General features: G+C 36.3%; 1 protein-coding gene across 2 annotated transcripts in view; it reads left to right on the top strand.

Moving 5' to 3' along the window:
* EIF2AK2 (eukaryotic translation initiation factor 2 alpha kinase 2) overlaps nt 1–15,834 on the top strand; it is a 1,554,704-nt gene that overhangs the window by 623,394 nt on the left and 915,476 nt on the right. For both annotated transcript variants that reach the window (XM_044057939.1, XM_044057874.1), the window contains exon 10: nt 7,194–7,282. In XM_044057939.1, the coding sequence (XP_043913874.1) occupies nt 7,194–7,282 (89 nt within the window). The remainder of the gene's footprint in view (nt 1–7,193; nt 7,283–15,834) is intronic.

Below are 15,834 nucleotides of genomic sequence, written 5' to 3'. Positions count from 1 at the left end.
ACAGAACCAGTCTCAAAAATAATGTCACAAAATATGACTTTACGAATGAGAATAAAAGCTCTTACCTTCTGAGCCTTCATTCCCAGTGGGACCATTACATTATCTAAGATGTCATACCTGTCAGTTTCATTTTCTTTGCTTTGAATTCTTACCATAAATTCCTTTGATTGTTGACATTTTATTTTCTGTCTTTATCTCTCATCACTTTCCCTTAAGTTCCTTTAACAGTCTTAGCAAACTTCTTTCAAAATATTGTCCAGTTCCTGTGATTGAATTTTGTCCATAATTTCTACTCTGTCCTCATACCACAGTCCTTCCCATTGAAGGATTGTAATAACACATCCATCATTGTTTTGAACTTTTGCTTCCAATGAAACAAATTCTGTTGAAACAGTTTCTCAGACTGTTGCTCAGCTTCAAACACTGCACCAAAGTTCGCTTCTGTGCTATCTGCTATCTTGGATCTTCTTGAGTGCTGTTCTCCCAGGTGCCCCTGTGCTAGGATTGAAATAAACACTCTTCTAACAAATAAGATAAGTTCCTTAATGCCCTGGCTAAATTTCCCGTAGGTGTATAAACCATCTCAGGCCAACTCTGAAAAGAGGATACCAGCCTAGTGGGACTAACCTTGTCAACAAAAGATAAATAAAGTAAAAAATTCCTCCTGGAATAAGAGCACCAGTTTTCAGTCACTCAGCTCGAGTTCTTTTGACGGGATATAAATGCATCAAATCTGCTATTCAAACTTGAATCTTGTGCACAGTAGTTGTCTATTTTGTGTGTCAGTGGATCCATTATAAACAGTTCTAATTTACGGGTTGAGATTTTTGTAGGAATGAAGCCAAAAACCCAGTTTATAGCTGCTGCAAAAGTAACTATTTGAAATATCGGGACCCACATGAGCGAGTTTCATAATGTGGCGATTGAATTGCTGAAAAAACAGACTTACATATACTGAGTCTAAGATTACCAATTCCGGGATTATTTGTTTTTCTCTTTGATGTTGGGCTGTCAGAGTTGGGATATATAAGTGTAGAGAGGGAGGCTTGCCCCCTGCAAAGTAGAAGTTTAAAGGAGAAGAGTGATGTTCAGTATTTGCTGTTCTTTTTGATTTTCTGCCTTTTTTCCCCTGGCATTTAAGGTCTTGGCATTTTGAGTTCTCACATCTCAATAGGGAACATGGGAGGATGATGCTCCCCACAGTCCGCATACATTCTCTTTAGTAATATTACATAACCGTATCAGTGGTTCAATATTGCCTTTGGTGCAGTAGGCTATGGCAGTGAAGCGTAAGGGGTGTGCTGCACTCCTGGGTGTGTCATCCTTCAAATGAGACATTAAACCAAGGCCCCATGTGATGAGTTGGTGGTAGCTCAGGTGGATATAAAAGATCCCACGGCACCTATCAAAAAGAAGGCGTTTCTTTATTAAACACTGTCATATATACAATATATAAAAGGTTTGCAAATTATTTGAAATTATTTACGTTTTTTACACTTATAATCTATTTTCTGTTTACACTTTTCTATACATTCACTTTTTTTACATTCCTTATCTCACCCCAACCCTTTTTCCATAACCAAAACCGTATATTCTTCAGTATTTCTGACAGTATTCTATGACATTTAAGCTCATTTAATCTTTCATTCCAAAAACTCCATATTACATGAATCATCTTTCTATCTATATACTTTTCCCTCTTTATCCCTTTAATAGCCATATTCTGTCATATCCATTTTTATGTCCTTTATATCTTTCACAATCTCATTTTCATATATTATTCTTATAATTTCTTCACTCTTCCACAGCTCAAAAAACATGCTGTGTAGTTTCAACTTCACCACAATAATTACAAGCTTTCTTCTCTCTTTTTATATTGCATGTTCATTTTTACTTTCAGTTTTTTTTATTGTTGGTCTCCATAAAAAATTTGTACATTCAAAATATTTTTTGCATGTCTCTATCCTTGATTTTATGGCATTAATTTATTTTTTCTTTCTCTAATTGTCGCTATTGATGTACTTGTTCATTATATTCACATACCATTCTGCCCTGTTCTTTTCTAGATTACCTAAACTTATCCTCCATGATAAAATGTTGTCTTGATATTCCTTCATTTAGTCACTCAGATATCCATTTCCTCTTTTTTAAATTGTTTACATTTCCCATATTTCTTTATATTTTTTTACATTATTACAATTATCAGAGCTTTGTTACCTTTCTTTAATCATATCACCATTTCAGTGATGATGCATATAATACCCCTTTTTTTTACTGTATTTATCTGGAGCCCCATGTAAATGCAAATACGGTTGACAGTAACTCTTTTTCATATTTTACAGGAGCCATAAACACACACGCTAAATATGCAATTTTATGTAATAAAGCGGAATTAATCAAATATACTTTCTTCCTATGCATCAACTTATATGTCTTACAAAACAACCATATCTGCCTTGTTTGTATTGTATTTTCCTATTGTTTTGTTCTATGTTGATCACCACCAAACTTTAAACCTGAAATATCTATTTCTTCTATGTTATACTGAGGCCCTCCTATTTTTACCTGTTATTCCTAAACATTTGCTTTTATCTTTATTTATACTCATGCCAATAATCTTTAACTCTTGGTTAAGTTTCCTAATCGCTACTTTCCTCCATTTTTCATTTTTTGTTATTAAAATTATTTCATCTGCATAAGAAAACATCACTGATATTTGAATTCTTTCTCTTATTCTGTATTCTGCTGCTCTTTAATGCTGTATTTATTTCATTAACAACTGCATTCATAGTTAATGTAAATAGAATACTACTGCTTCTGATATCTATTTCTTCACTTAACCAACCAACCATTTATCACTAATTTAACTTTATTATTTTCATATATTGAAACAAATATTTATATTATTTTTTAATTATATTGTAACCATTTCATATAGTCCATAAAGTTTCATGTTGTATCCTATCAAATTCTTTATTCAGATCATCTGCCATGATTTTATGTTCTGATTTCCTGTTTATTATTTCATCTACCATTTCATTTATTATCAAATGTTCCTGACTTCTTTTCCCATTTTTCCTACTACCGATTCATCTAGTACTATTTGCTTTATTTTCAGTCTCTTCTCTATTATTTTCATAAATATCTTATAATTTACATAATTTATCAGTCTCCAGTTCTTTATATCTTCCTTTTCTCCATTATTCCATATAAAGTTCATAGCTCCAATGCATATTTATTTTTCCTCCAATCTTTCTCTAACAATTCATTTAAACTTCTACAAACTAATTCTACCAATATTTGTACATATAATATTCAAGGCCATCAAACCTGTGGCTGATTCCATATTTACTGTTTTTAATACATTTTTAATTTCTTCCATAGTTATCTTCTTTTCTAGCCCTTCATTATCTTCTTTAGTTAATTTTTTAACTCTCCACATAGTTTTTCCTCTGTTCTATACTTTAGAAATCTCTTTTTATATATATTTTTATTGCATCATTTCTTTTTGTGTTTTAACATTTTGTCCTTTCTCGTTTTTTATTTCTCTTATTATTCTATTTTCTTTTACTGTTTTATTTAAATATGTTGCAACCTCTTTCTTTCTTTCCTTGTAAAAATACCTTTGCTTAAACAGTGTTTTTTTAAATTTTTTATTGATTCATTTCATGTATCTTCTCCTGTCTTTCAAAAATCCTTTTTTTATCTCTTATTACCTCTGTAAACCCTTCATAGCTTACTTCTTTATATTTTTGTTTCTCTTCTTTTCTTTTTAAACTTTGCCATTCTAGGAAACTTTTCATATATTCTTCTTTGAAACATATCCACCAACGTGTCCAGTTCTTTTAAAACACTCTCGTATCTAAATTATCTTTCCATAATTGTCTAATCCTTTCTCTACCTTCCTCTTTCAAATCTGTTTCATTTAATCTTTTAATGCCTTTACCTATTTTATATGTCCATCTTTTTCTTAGCTCTCTATCCAAATTGCCACATGATCTGAAAGTCTTGTTACTTTTGGGTCTATATTAGATCAGTGAACGCTTAAAAAAGCGAATGCTGATTGATCGACCTTATGTAAGCGAAAGCTTACAATCTCGAACTGTCAGATCAGTGATTTTTTTTCCTAGGGAAAAAATCACTGATCCAAAACACATACACACAACACAAGCACACCAAACAAACAGAAATCCACATACACCTAAAATCTGACACCTAACCCTACACTAAACTATGCACACACCACTAACTATCCACTTATCTTAACCCAAACCCTAACCCTAAGGTCCATCACTATCGCACACTCACCTCACCCGCTCCCTAACCCTAACTCACCTAAACCCGCCCTAACCCTCACGTCCACACACTCGCACACATACCTAACCCGAGCCCTAACCTTAACTCACCTAACCCACCCTAACACTCACATCCACACAATCGCACACTTAGCTTAATCCGACCCGTAACTTTCCACCACAGCACTGAAAATACCGAAGCAACAGAAATGGACAACCAAATTCTTTCCCTAGGAAAAAATTTGGGTTTCTGTTGCTTCGATATTTTGAACATTCGCTAAAATAAGGTCGATCAATCAGCATTCGCTTGTTTAAGCGTTCGCTGATCTAATATAGACCCGTCACTTTTATTCCTTCTTGTATAATTTTCAAGCTCTCTGAAATCATGAATAATCAATTTCGTTTTAAAGTTGCTCCTTTGGTCCATTGTTTATTATCCTGTATATATAATTTTTCATTTTTCAAAATCTCTGCTATTAACTTAATACCAGCTCCCTCTTTTATTCTATTTTTATGTCACAATTAAAATCCCCCACTAATATTATTTGTACAGTCACACTCACATAATCCAAAATTCCTTTAAACATACTCTTTCTTTTTGTATAACTTATGCATAGGCTGCAACAATTCCGTAGACTTGATTTTTCCATCATACATCCACCACTGTTTCTCCATCTGATATTACTAAAGTGTAATCCAAAATTTCTATTGAATTTTTACTTGATATTCCTGTACCTGAGCACGTTTGTTTTCCCATATTCCAAATAATCTCACCTTTCCATAATTTGTCTACTTGTAATCTCTCCCATCCTGTTAAAATTATTTTGTCTTTTAGTATAATAATATCCATATCAAGCATTCTGCACCATTCCAATGCATGTAGCCTTCTTTTAATACTTTTATACTATTCACATTTATAGCTAGAATTCTCACTTATTTTTTAAATGAATTAATATCCTTTTCATCCTTTACCTTTTTCAATTTCTCTCAAACCTACATCCTTAAATGCTCATTTTCTGTCTTTCGCTCTTTTCCAAATTGGATGATATCTTCCCTATCACTCTAAATTATCATTTCTTCCTTCCCTTCTTTTTCTCCCACTTTGTTTTAATTTTTTGTTGTTGTTTTCCTAACCCCCTTATTCTCTACCATTATCTGTTCTTCCTACTCATTTTCTTCGTCTACATCTGTACTTTGTTCTTGTACACTCCTTGTTCTTTTTCATATCCCCCTTTCCTCTGTATTTTACTTATAATCCATCCACGAATGCCCCATTTGTTCACATTTTACACATTTCAAGTCACATTTTTTGCTTCATGTCCCACTTTAACACAGATATAACACTTTCTGTTATTGCAGTTACTAATCAAATAATCTTTTTTGCCACAAAAGAAACATATTTTTGGTTGCCCTCAATATTTCCCAGTACCTCTCTTTCCTTCTGCATTTTTCTTGCTTAGTATATGTATTGTCTTCTCATTTTCCATTTTTTAATACAACAGCACATTCCCAACCCCCAGTCAATAAACCTCTCATCATAAATTTTTCTAATGTCCATAACATCTTTGCATACAGTCTTTAAATAGTTCTCTAATAGTGTTTTTTCTACTTCATTTCAAAACTGCACATACATTTTCTTTTTTATCTCTGTATTAAATGCTTGATTGACATACAAGTTCCACGAATTAAATTTCTTCTTTAATTCATGCTGTTCTAAAAATTTTCTATATACTGACCTGATTTAAAGAAAATGTCACAAAATGTGCCTTTATTAATATGAATAAATGCTCTTACCTCTTTAGGTGATATACCCAAAGACGATATAATATTATCCTAAATGTCATAGCTATCGGGTTCTTTTTCCTTCTTACAACCTATTCTTAGGAGATACTTCTTCCTTCTCACATCCATTTTCTTTTCTTTTCTCTTCTGTCCTTCTCTCATGGTCTGTGCATATGACTTCTTCGACTCTTTGCTTATTTCTTCCACTTCTTTCTGAATTCTGTTCATAATCTCTCCCCATGACACTGCTTTTTCGCTTTCAGGTTCACTTGGATTAATTAGGTTATTCAGGTACAGATCCTGCACCCTTCCTGATGGAAGTGATATAATAATACATCCCTGCTGTGACTCACAGTTTCCGTTGAACAATCTCTCCTGGAAAACAATTCTGAATCTTGTGAAGGTTCGACAACCTTTACAATATTCTCCTCTTTCTCCTCTCCCTTCTTGTTCACTAACACATCTTCTTCATTCCTCCACATACTTATTTGTCTTCCAGTATCTGTTTTGCAAACTTAAATCATCTGACTTCCACTCATCTTCTCTGTTGGTAACCTCCTCCATGCTGCAAACACTGTCCATACTCCTACCTGCTTCTCAGAGCAATGTCCATGCCTGGATTGGAAGCAGAAAGTGCCACAGCAAACAGCATCCCCACTCACAAAGAGGAGGGGAAGTTCCATGATGCTCTGGCCAAATTTCCCCTAGTAGTATAAATACCACCTTAGGTCACCCCTGAAAAAAGGGCCTACTAGCCTAGTGGGACTGACGCGATCAGCAAAGGATAAATAAATAAATAATCAAATGCACATTGTGATTCCCCAGCACTGGCCTTTTTCAATCTCATGCTCAAAAGACCTTAACAAAAGTGAATGTCAAAAGTAGTATTTATTCCATTTCCCTTCAATAATCTTCATGCTGTCTTCTATGATTTCTCACAACCCTGGGTGTTTCCCAGTATGAAGGTTCTGACTGCTGATTTCTCTAAGTTAGAATAATCTGTAGAGCATATTCCTTTATTTTCATGAAATTGTAATTTGAACATATGTTAAACATTTTTTATTTGCAGTGTTCAGAAATGTGTGACAAGTCATTTTATTTGTTTTTGTCTTACAGAGTAATTCAAGTCATAATCAAAAGTCAGCATCTTCAGGTTCATGGAATGGAAACTCCGTCAACAGCAGTGCCTCAGGAGACAGAAGAAGGTAAGATATGCAGTAATTTTTCAGTTTATTAGTAAATAAAACATCAGCAGAAAAGGCAATAAAAATTTGACACATTAATAATCACATAAGATGCAGGCTTCCAAAATGCCATCTGTGAGCTGTAATCGTCTTCTGCTGTGGACTGACTTATTGTGTAGTCTAAAGATTAACAGACACATTCTTTATTTCATAGCATGCTAAAGACTGTGTATTGTTCTGTGTTCACATGAAAAAATCATTTTCCCTTTCTACTAGTAGTATACATTTCACACTTTATTGCTTGGGATTGAATAAATATATATTTTATATACATTTTGAGTCATTTCTTGTTATGTAGTCTTCATTTTATTTTTTAATAAAATGGCTTCTGTATGCTAGATTTGCTAAAACATAAGACAGTAGCTTACATAAAGGGCATCACAAGTATCATACACAATTGGGCAGGTGAAATTCTCAGTTCCATTCAAGGTATCCCACGGGGCTCTGTCATGGTCCATTCTCATTTAGTTTGTATCTTTCTGATTTATCATTTCATCTGAGGTGTTTTACTGCCCGTATACAGATGACTTAAAAATGGGAACCCAGTCTAGAATATGGAGTAATATTATGGAAACCTTATAAGAAAAGTAACGAGTAAATTGAAAATAATACAGTGGGAATACTCCAATGTCAACCATGGATGTGAACATTTATATATTGCAAAGGATTAAAATATCTGAAGGTTTACAGTGTTTTATATAGGCATTCAAGAGGAGATCTTGTTAAGGTCTGCAGGGCATTTAGAAACAACTACCTCTGGCAATGTTTGCAATTTTCAAAGAGTAGGATAGGAACACAAGACAAGGTAGATAAGAGATTATAAATGAAAGAAAGATGTACTAGTTGGTTCTCTAAGAGAGTAATTGATGCCTGTAACAGACAACCAAAGTGTATTAAAGCAAACAGCAGTTTAGATATTTTTAAGTATAGCTTGGTCACTTTAGGATGACTGTTTTGGTATATTGACAGGCTAGAAAGTCTTTATTGTATGTGACTGACAATTTTGTATGTATTTGTATATGTAACTTTAGCAATAACCACCTTAAGATATGACACAGAACCCATCAACATCAATGTACATTACTATATATATTAAATCAGATCTACTTTAATTCATCAAAATAACAGAACACTGAAATTTAAATAATCAAAATGAGGAGAACGGATGTTTACAACATTGAGAGTGCAAAAGATTGGAACTTCGAACATTGAACTAGCTGTATATTTTGAATGCAGATCGCAGTACAGTGAGGATCAGGAAATATACTCACTGTGCCATACATCTAATATTGTCTACTTTGCTGCATGTATAAAATGTTCTGTATTCTATGTTGGGAAGAGTACACGAAATTTGAAAGAATACATTACTGAGGATAGCTCAGACAGGAGTAGAATGGTTATGTCTAATGCTCTAGCGAAGCATTCATTAGAACATGGTCATGGCCATGAATTTAAGTGTAGGGTGATAAGAGTCAGTGTTTAGAAATATCAGGGATTGTGATATAAATAACTTATTGGAGTCTAGAGAATATGCTTGGATAGTACGATTACAAGCCGACTTAACCCCATGTATAAATACAGCTCTGAGCATTAAACGTATTCTATTAAAAAAAAAAAAACAGATGCAGTATAGCAAATGAGTATATAGATAGCATGCTAGTTTTTAATTTTAAATTATTGTATTAAAAATGTATTAAATTCATTCAGAAATTGTAGCTTGTAGAAGCTTCACTATATAGGAGTGATGAATATATATTTTTATATATGCTGTCTCTGTTTTTTTATATATGCTGTCTATGCTTTTTAATGTATATGCTTTTATTTCTGCACTTGAAAACTTAATTTTTGCATCTGAAAATAATTTTTTGTTTATTGATTAATTGCCCTTGCACTGTTATTGGGGCTTGTGTAACATGCAATAACCATTGGCCTATTTAAATAGTGAGTAGTGTATGAAGATTTTTACTTTTGCACTAAAGAAGGGTTCTATCCCAAATGCTTGCTTTGTACATTGAAAAGTTTCTACTTGCGTTTCTAAGCCTGAGTTTTGTTTTTGTAGTCAAGTGAAACTTTTTCAGTATAATGAAGATGTGGTTTTATTTGCAGATTTTAATATTATTTTCTTATATTCTTCAGAGAAGTCTTCATTATGAATTTTTGAGGAATAATTCCAATAGGAATTGTCTAAATATATGAAATCTAATTTAAGAATTGTATAAATTTGTGATAAATATGATTTATTTTTCATTGCGTTATTATTGATATTTATTAAAAATTCTAATAATTTGTGGAATGATTTCTTATGTAGGTTAAATATCTTATTTATCTCTGTGTTCACAAAGTCTCTAAAATTTGTAAAATTAACCAATTCTCAGGATCTTGATCGCACTGGGACCTTACATTTTCAACAGTGTATATATATATATATATATATATATATATATATATATATATATATATATATATCAGTACCAAGAACTGATGCCAATAAATTAAATTACTTTGTTGTTTTAGTAAATTTTTTGGACATTTTTAGTTTCTAAGCAGTCATTTGTGTGTGCAATTGGAAACATAGAAAATATTAAGTCTTTAATACAATGGTTTGAATATGTGAACTTTTGGAAATGATGTTATTTAAATAGGAAATTTGAGAAGAGGGTGTAATTCCATTTCCACAAAAATCGTTTAATAACCAGATAAGACTCTTAGGGACTGTTTGTTTCTGACTGGTTGTGATATATTTATTATTTAACAATAATATTTCTTGATGTATTTGTTTCCATTTTGAATCATAAGACAAATTTTTCCATAACATTATAACTTTTACAATTGTTGAATTAGCATACAGTTGAATATCAGGGAATCCTATTACACCGTTATCCCAACCTTTTCTGTGCCAGTCAAAGGAAACTCTTGATTTATTACATTGCCAAAAAAAAAGTAGAATATTATTCATTTTCTTTATCAATTTTTTTGTTTTTGGTGGCGATAGTACTAAACATTGTAAGACAAACTATTTTAGGGAGATGTACCATCTTAATAAGCCTTAATCATTTATGTGATGTTGTCCTATCTTGCCTTCATTCTTATTAGGTTGGGTTGAGATCTGATCCTCGGATCTGTCTCAGCCTTTATTTAAAAGCTCGGGGCTCTCTGCCAGCTCATGGCTATATCCCTATCCCAGCATGCAGTAGAACCATCTCCAGTTCTCATTTGCCGCAACAAGATCAGTGTCCGTCTGCTAGCTTTGGCTAAATAGTATATTTTCAACTGCAAAATTGAGTCATGTGTATTTTTTCTACACTGTACATTTGATTGTTTCTAATAGCTGAATATTTTCGCTTTTGGAGCTGTTTGAGATTGGCCGTTGTCTTCCATTAGGCCTTGCATCCCCTCCCAGCTGTTGTTAATTCGTAATAAAAACAGTTAAATAGCCAGTTTAAGTTAGATGGCTTTTAACCCTAATGTTTTTTTGCTTTCTTCTCTCTTTTTTTTTTTGTCAGTGTCTTTTTTTCATATTAATATTACAATTTGTTTAATTTAGAGAATTGTGGTACAGCTTGTTTAAGCTAGAGGGCTTTACCTTTATCATCTCTGTTTCTTCTTAGTCAGGGCCCGTTTAAATTAGAGGGTTTTGCCTCTGTTTTTTTCCCTTGTTGTGTTCCATTTTTTTCCTCATAACTTGACCTGTTTAAGTTATAGGGTCCAGTCTGATTATATAAAAAAAAAAAATATATATATATATATATATATATATATATATATATATATATATATATATATTTTTTTTTTTTTTTTCTGTCTTGTTTTTTGTTTAGTAGTTGGTCTAAAAAATGTCTGGCAAGGATTAAAACCAGTGGGCTTCAAGAAGTGTGATAAATGTGGTAAAAAATGCCCCTTAGTGATAAACACACTTTGTGTTTATTGTCGTGGGGCTGTCCATCTCCAGGAGTAGTGCTCTGTTTGTCATGCCTTCAATCATAGAGCACTCCTGGAGAGGAAAAACAAATTGATCTTGAAAGGTCTTTTAAAAAAACCCTTCTCAGAGGCACTGGAAGAAGGTCCGGATTCATCCAAAACCTGACAAATCTCCCTCTTCTAAATCTGATAAATCAGGCAGCTCTGGAATGAAGCCTTCCTCTTCAGGTCTATATTTGATGAGCGACTGTTCCGATGTTCGAATCATAGATGGTCGACATTATATGATTGAATGTCAGAAAGGTTGAAGGTGAAAGTCAATGTCTTTTCACGTGCAGAATGGGAAATTTTCCCTTTCTGCACTGAAGTGCGTTCTCGGAGTTAGTATATATGAGTAGAGGGGGTGTGGGAAGTGCAGCCCCTCACATGGGGGGTGCAAGGGGTCTGCTCAGAGTGGGTAAGGTACGTTTTTTCCTTTTTTTTTATTTTATTATGTAGTTGATGTTTCTAACTTCGCTCATATGAGTTTACTCATGTGAGGTTTGAAGTTTTGAAACTTCGACTGTATAATATAGACCCTTCCTCTTCTGTTTCATTGGAACTGACCCAAAAAATTCCCAGACTGTCCACCTCGGATCCAAAGGCTACTGGATATGACAAAACTTCATTGGCTTGAACACCTTCCTGCTCTGTGCAGGTTGAATTTGAACTTAGGAGCCAGTCTCCAACCTTGGAACTTATCTCCCCTACATTGAGATCTCCTATTCTACAAAGTTCAAAATCTCCCATCTCCTTGACTTGGTCTTCTCGATGACGACGTGGATCGGGTGGTACAGAGGATTTTGCAGACACCGGCACTGGTCAAATTACTGTTGGATCCGACCCCTAAGTCTTCGGATCCTATGACATCCACCTCCTCTGCTCATATTCCTCCTCCAGTCCAACCTCTGGCTTCGGAGTCTGAAGGTCCAAAGCTGTTTTTAGTGGAACCCTCAGATCCAATACACACCACATATTCTGCACATCCGACCATGGCTCAGATGTCCTCAGCTCTATCGGAGTTGGAGGAGTCTAGGATGTGACACTTTCCAGTTGGGTCCGGGGGGTGAGTCAGATCGGACTGCTGTCAGATCCAACTTTACCTCTTAGGGCCTCAGCTTGGCTGAGTTTGGCTCCTACCTCAATTTTGGGTCTGCCTTCTTTGGTTCTGGGGGGGGGGGTTCCTCCTTTGGCTTCTTCGGATCCAGGGATATCCTCAGGTCATTGACAGGGCGCTTTCAAGGTAATGAGGAGGGTGCTGTCTCCACAGTCCTCTGTGGATATTCATCCCCCTAAAGTTTTGGTGCCTGCCTCTATACCCCTGCATCCACAGGGATGCAGAGATCTTAGGCATCAGGATGCCCCACAGGGCACTCCCCACTCTTCCAAAACCTCCCCAGAGTACTGTTCTGAGGAGGTCCCTCAGAAGAGAATATGCAAGAGGAAGCACTTAGACTCCCCAGAGGAGTCCATCATTTCTGATGCGGACCTCGATGAGGCTGAAGGGTCCCCATGATCACCTCCTGATGATGTCTCCTTTGGAGACATCCTGGAAATGCTAAAGCAGAGTGGTAGCTGGAAGTCTACCAACCCTTCAGTAGAGGAGTCCGTATACCTGAAGGCTTTCGGATCTCACCCTTCCACCTCTTGGGTGTCTCCGCCTTTCGATGAGCTCATGGACCTGGTTTCTGGAAAGGTGTGGGAATCCCCAGATTCCATGGAACCTGTTCCTAGGAGGCCAAACAAATTTATTACATCCCCCTCTGACAAGCCTTTTCTAACCAAGGGAGTCCCAGTAGATGCTCTGGTCGTGACGGTGACCACTAAGAAGGAACTCTCAGAGACATCTTCTTCTGTCCATCACCCAAACAAGGAGTCTCGCACTATGGGCAGGTATGGAAACCAATTTTTTCTTCAGCGGCCTTTTCTCTTAGCTCGCTGAACTACCTTGCTCATTTTACGAGACTGTAAATGGATCTCCTGAAAGAGCTAGGTGATACCCTCCAAGGTTCAGTAGCTGAAGGGGATAGAGACAAGGTATCCTATCAGCTCACTACCTTAAATTCAGTAGGTAATGCATTCATAAGGCTCATATCATATGCAGCTGATGGAGCGAGTAGAGCAGCGGGTTATGGAATTTCCCTAAGGAGGCATTCTTGGATGCGCTTATGTGACTTCGCAGAACCTTTTAAGTCTTCCTTTGTAAATGCCCCATTTGACAACTCATCCTTCTTCGGGCCTAAGGTTAAGGACACACACACCAGGTGTGAACAAAAGGAGAAGACTCTGCCATAGGAGTCCATTTTTTCATGCCTACTATGCCTTATCCCAAAGGTCCGAGAGGTAGTGGTAAAATGTGATTCTGGAAATCACAGAGATTTTTTTCAGGACACGTGGTGAAACTTCTGGCAGAGGGGTAAGTAATAATGGAAGATGCCAACCTTGTGGCGGGGAAGAGGGGTGTTTGCAAAATCAGGGCAAATTCTTTCTGAATGGAGGCCCGCCTGTTCAGCTCTGGAGGCAATTGGGGGTCACTTATCTTTGTACCCAGAAGCCTGGCATTAAGTGACAAAAGACAGATGGGTACAAAGCATCATATCCAGAGGTTACACGATCCCTTTTTCCCTTCCCATCCCAAAGATAAAAAAAGTTCCAGACGTTCCACCCAGTCAAAAGGAACACGGAACTCTAGAAATTTAAAAGTTCCTAAACAAGAGTCATCCAAGAAGTCTCCACAGACTAAGTAGGATCCGGAACTTACTCAAGATTCTTTTTAGTTTCAAAGAAAACGGGACTGGAGACCAATTCTGGATCTCCATATTCTAAACAAATCAGTAAAGAAGTCCAAGTTCCAGATGGTGACACTGTAGTCGATACTTCCATTCTTGGGAAAAAACAGTTGGATGTACTCTAGATCACCAGTATGCGTACTACCATATAAAAATGGACAGGCGATCCAGGAAACATCTGCGTTTTTGGCTGGGAGCCAGTCCCTACCAATTTCAAGCTGTGTCCTTTGGCCTTACTACAGCCCCTAGAGTGTTCACCAAATGTATGGCAGTAGTAGTGGCTCACTTGAGAAGTCTAGGATTCCGGGTGTTTTCATACTTAGATGACTGGCTCTTATCCGCCAGGACCAGCCATCTGCTAATAAATGTCAGGGATACAACCTTGCAACTCTGCTCCCACCTAGGGATTGCAATAAATTGTGAAAAATCTGCCTTGTGGCTTCTCAGCATGTGGTATTCATAGTGGCAGAATTAGACTCAACACAAATGATAGCGAGACTTCCGCCAGAAAGAATCCAAGTTGTAAGACATCAGGCGACCTACATTTTAAGAAGGAAAAAGGCCAAGGCAAAGATGGCCCTAAAAGTTCTGGGGATTATGGCAGTAGCAATAGTTTTAATTCCCCTAGCACATCTGTATATGAGAATTCTTCAGTGGTTGCTATCCACTCAGTGGTCGATTCAAGAACTGCCGATGTCTCACAAAATAATCATAACAGAAACCTACAAGAAGGATCTTCAGTGCTGGCTTCACTCCACTTAAGTGACTGTAGGTCGACCATTTGTTCTCCCCCAGCCAGAGGCCACGGTGACCACAGATGGGGGAGCATTATCTGGGAAAGACAGTCCAAGGCACCTGGCAGAATCACGAGGCCCACAAACACATCAATCCAGGACTCTCTTCCACTGGGAACTAATGCAATCCAGACAGACAGCATGTCAGTTGTATGGTATGTAAACAAACAAGGAGGAGCCAGATCTTACCCCTTTTGTCGAGAGGCCCTGAAATTGTGGCAATGAGCAGCCTCCTCCCAACGTTTTCTGACAACAATGCACATCCCGGAGAAATCCATCATGGTAGCGAACAAGCTAAGCAGAGCAATTTTGATGCCTTATGAGTGGTCCCTGAAACAGGAAATAGCAGAAAACATTTTCCAAAAATGGGGCTAGCCTTGCTGCGACCTCTTTGTGACATCTGTGAATGCCAAATGCAGCAGCCACTTTGCCCTCATCCCCCCTCCGGGAGAGTCACCAAGGGATGCACTCGTTCACGATTGGCCCCCGAGCCTCCTCTATGTTTTTCCTCCCTTTCCTCTAATTCCCAAAGTCCTTCAGAAAGCCAGTTCTTTGAGAAGGGACTTGATGCTCATCACTCCATACTGGCTTCATCTTGAGGAGGAGCCATGGATTCTGGATCCAGTTCCAGAACTTTTGACTTATGTGTCAGGAGCGCTCCATCCATGATAGAAAGTTATTTTTTATTGTAAAGAGTATGAAAAATGAAGTAAGTCAGATAAAAAGAATTTTTGTATCATTTAAGCTAAATATTAGGAAAAAAGATATGTTTGTAGACACTGTGGAGTAGTGAAAAATGCAGAGGGAATGCAGAATCAAAGTGCAACATACTGAGTAAGTAGCAAGTACAGTTGCAGTATTAAATGATTTGCTATTATTGTCAAAACTGTGAAGTTTAAGTTCGATACTGGAACAGAATGATGTATTTTTGTGTACATGTTAAGGAATGAAGTTGTAATGTACTTTGTATAAA

The sequence above is a fragment of the Protopterus annectens genome, chromosome 1.part0 (assembly GCF_019279795.1).
Source record: "Protopterus annectens isolate FY-2018-M chromosome 1.part0, PAN1.0, whole genome shotgun sequence".
NCBI classification, from domain to species: Eukaryota; Metazoa; Chordata; order Ceratodontiformes; family Protopteridae; genus Protopterus; species Protopterus annectens.
Note: the sequence above shows the minus strand (reverse complement) of the source record. Positions and strands in the feature narration are given on the sequence as shown.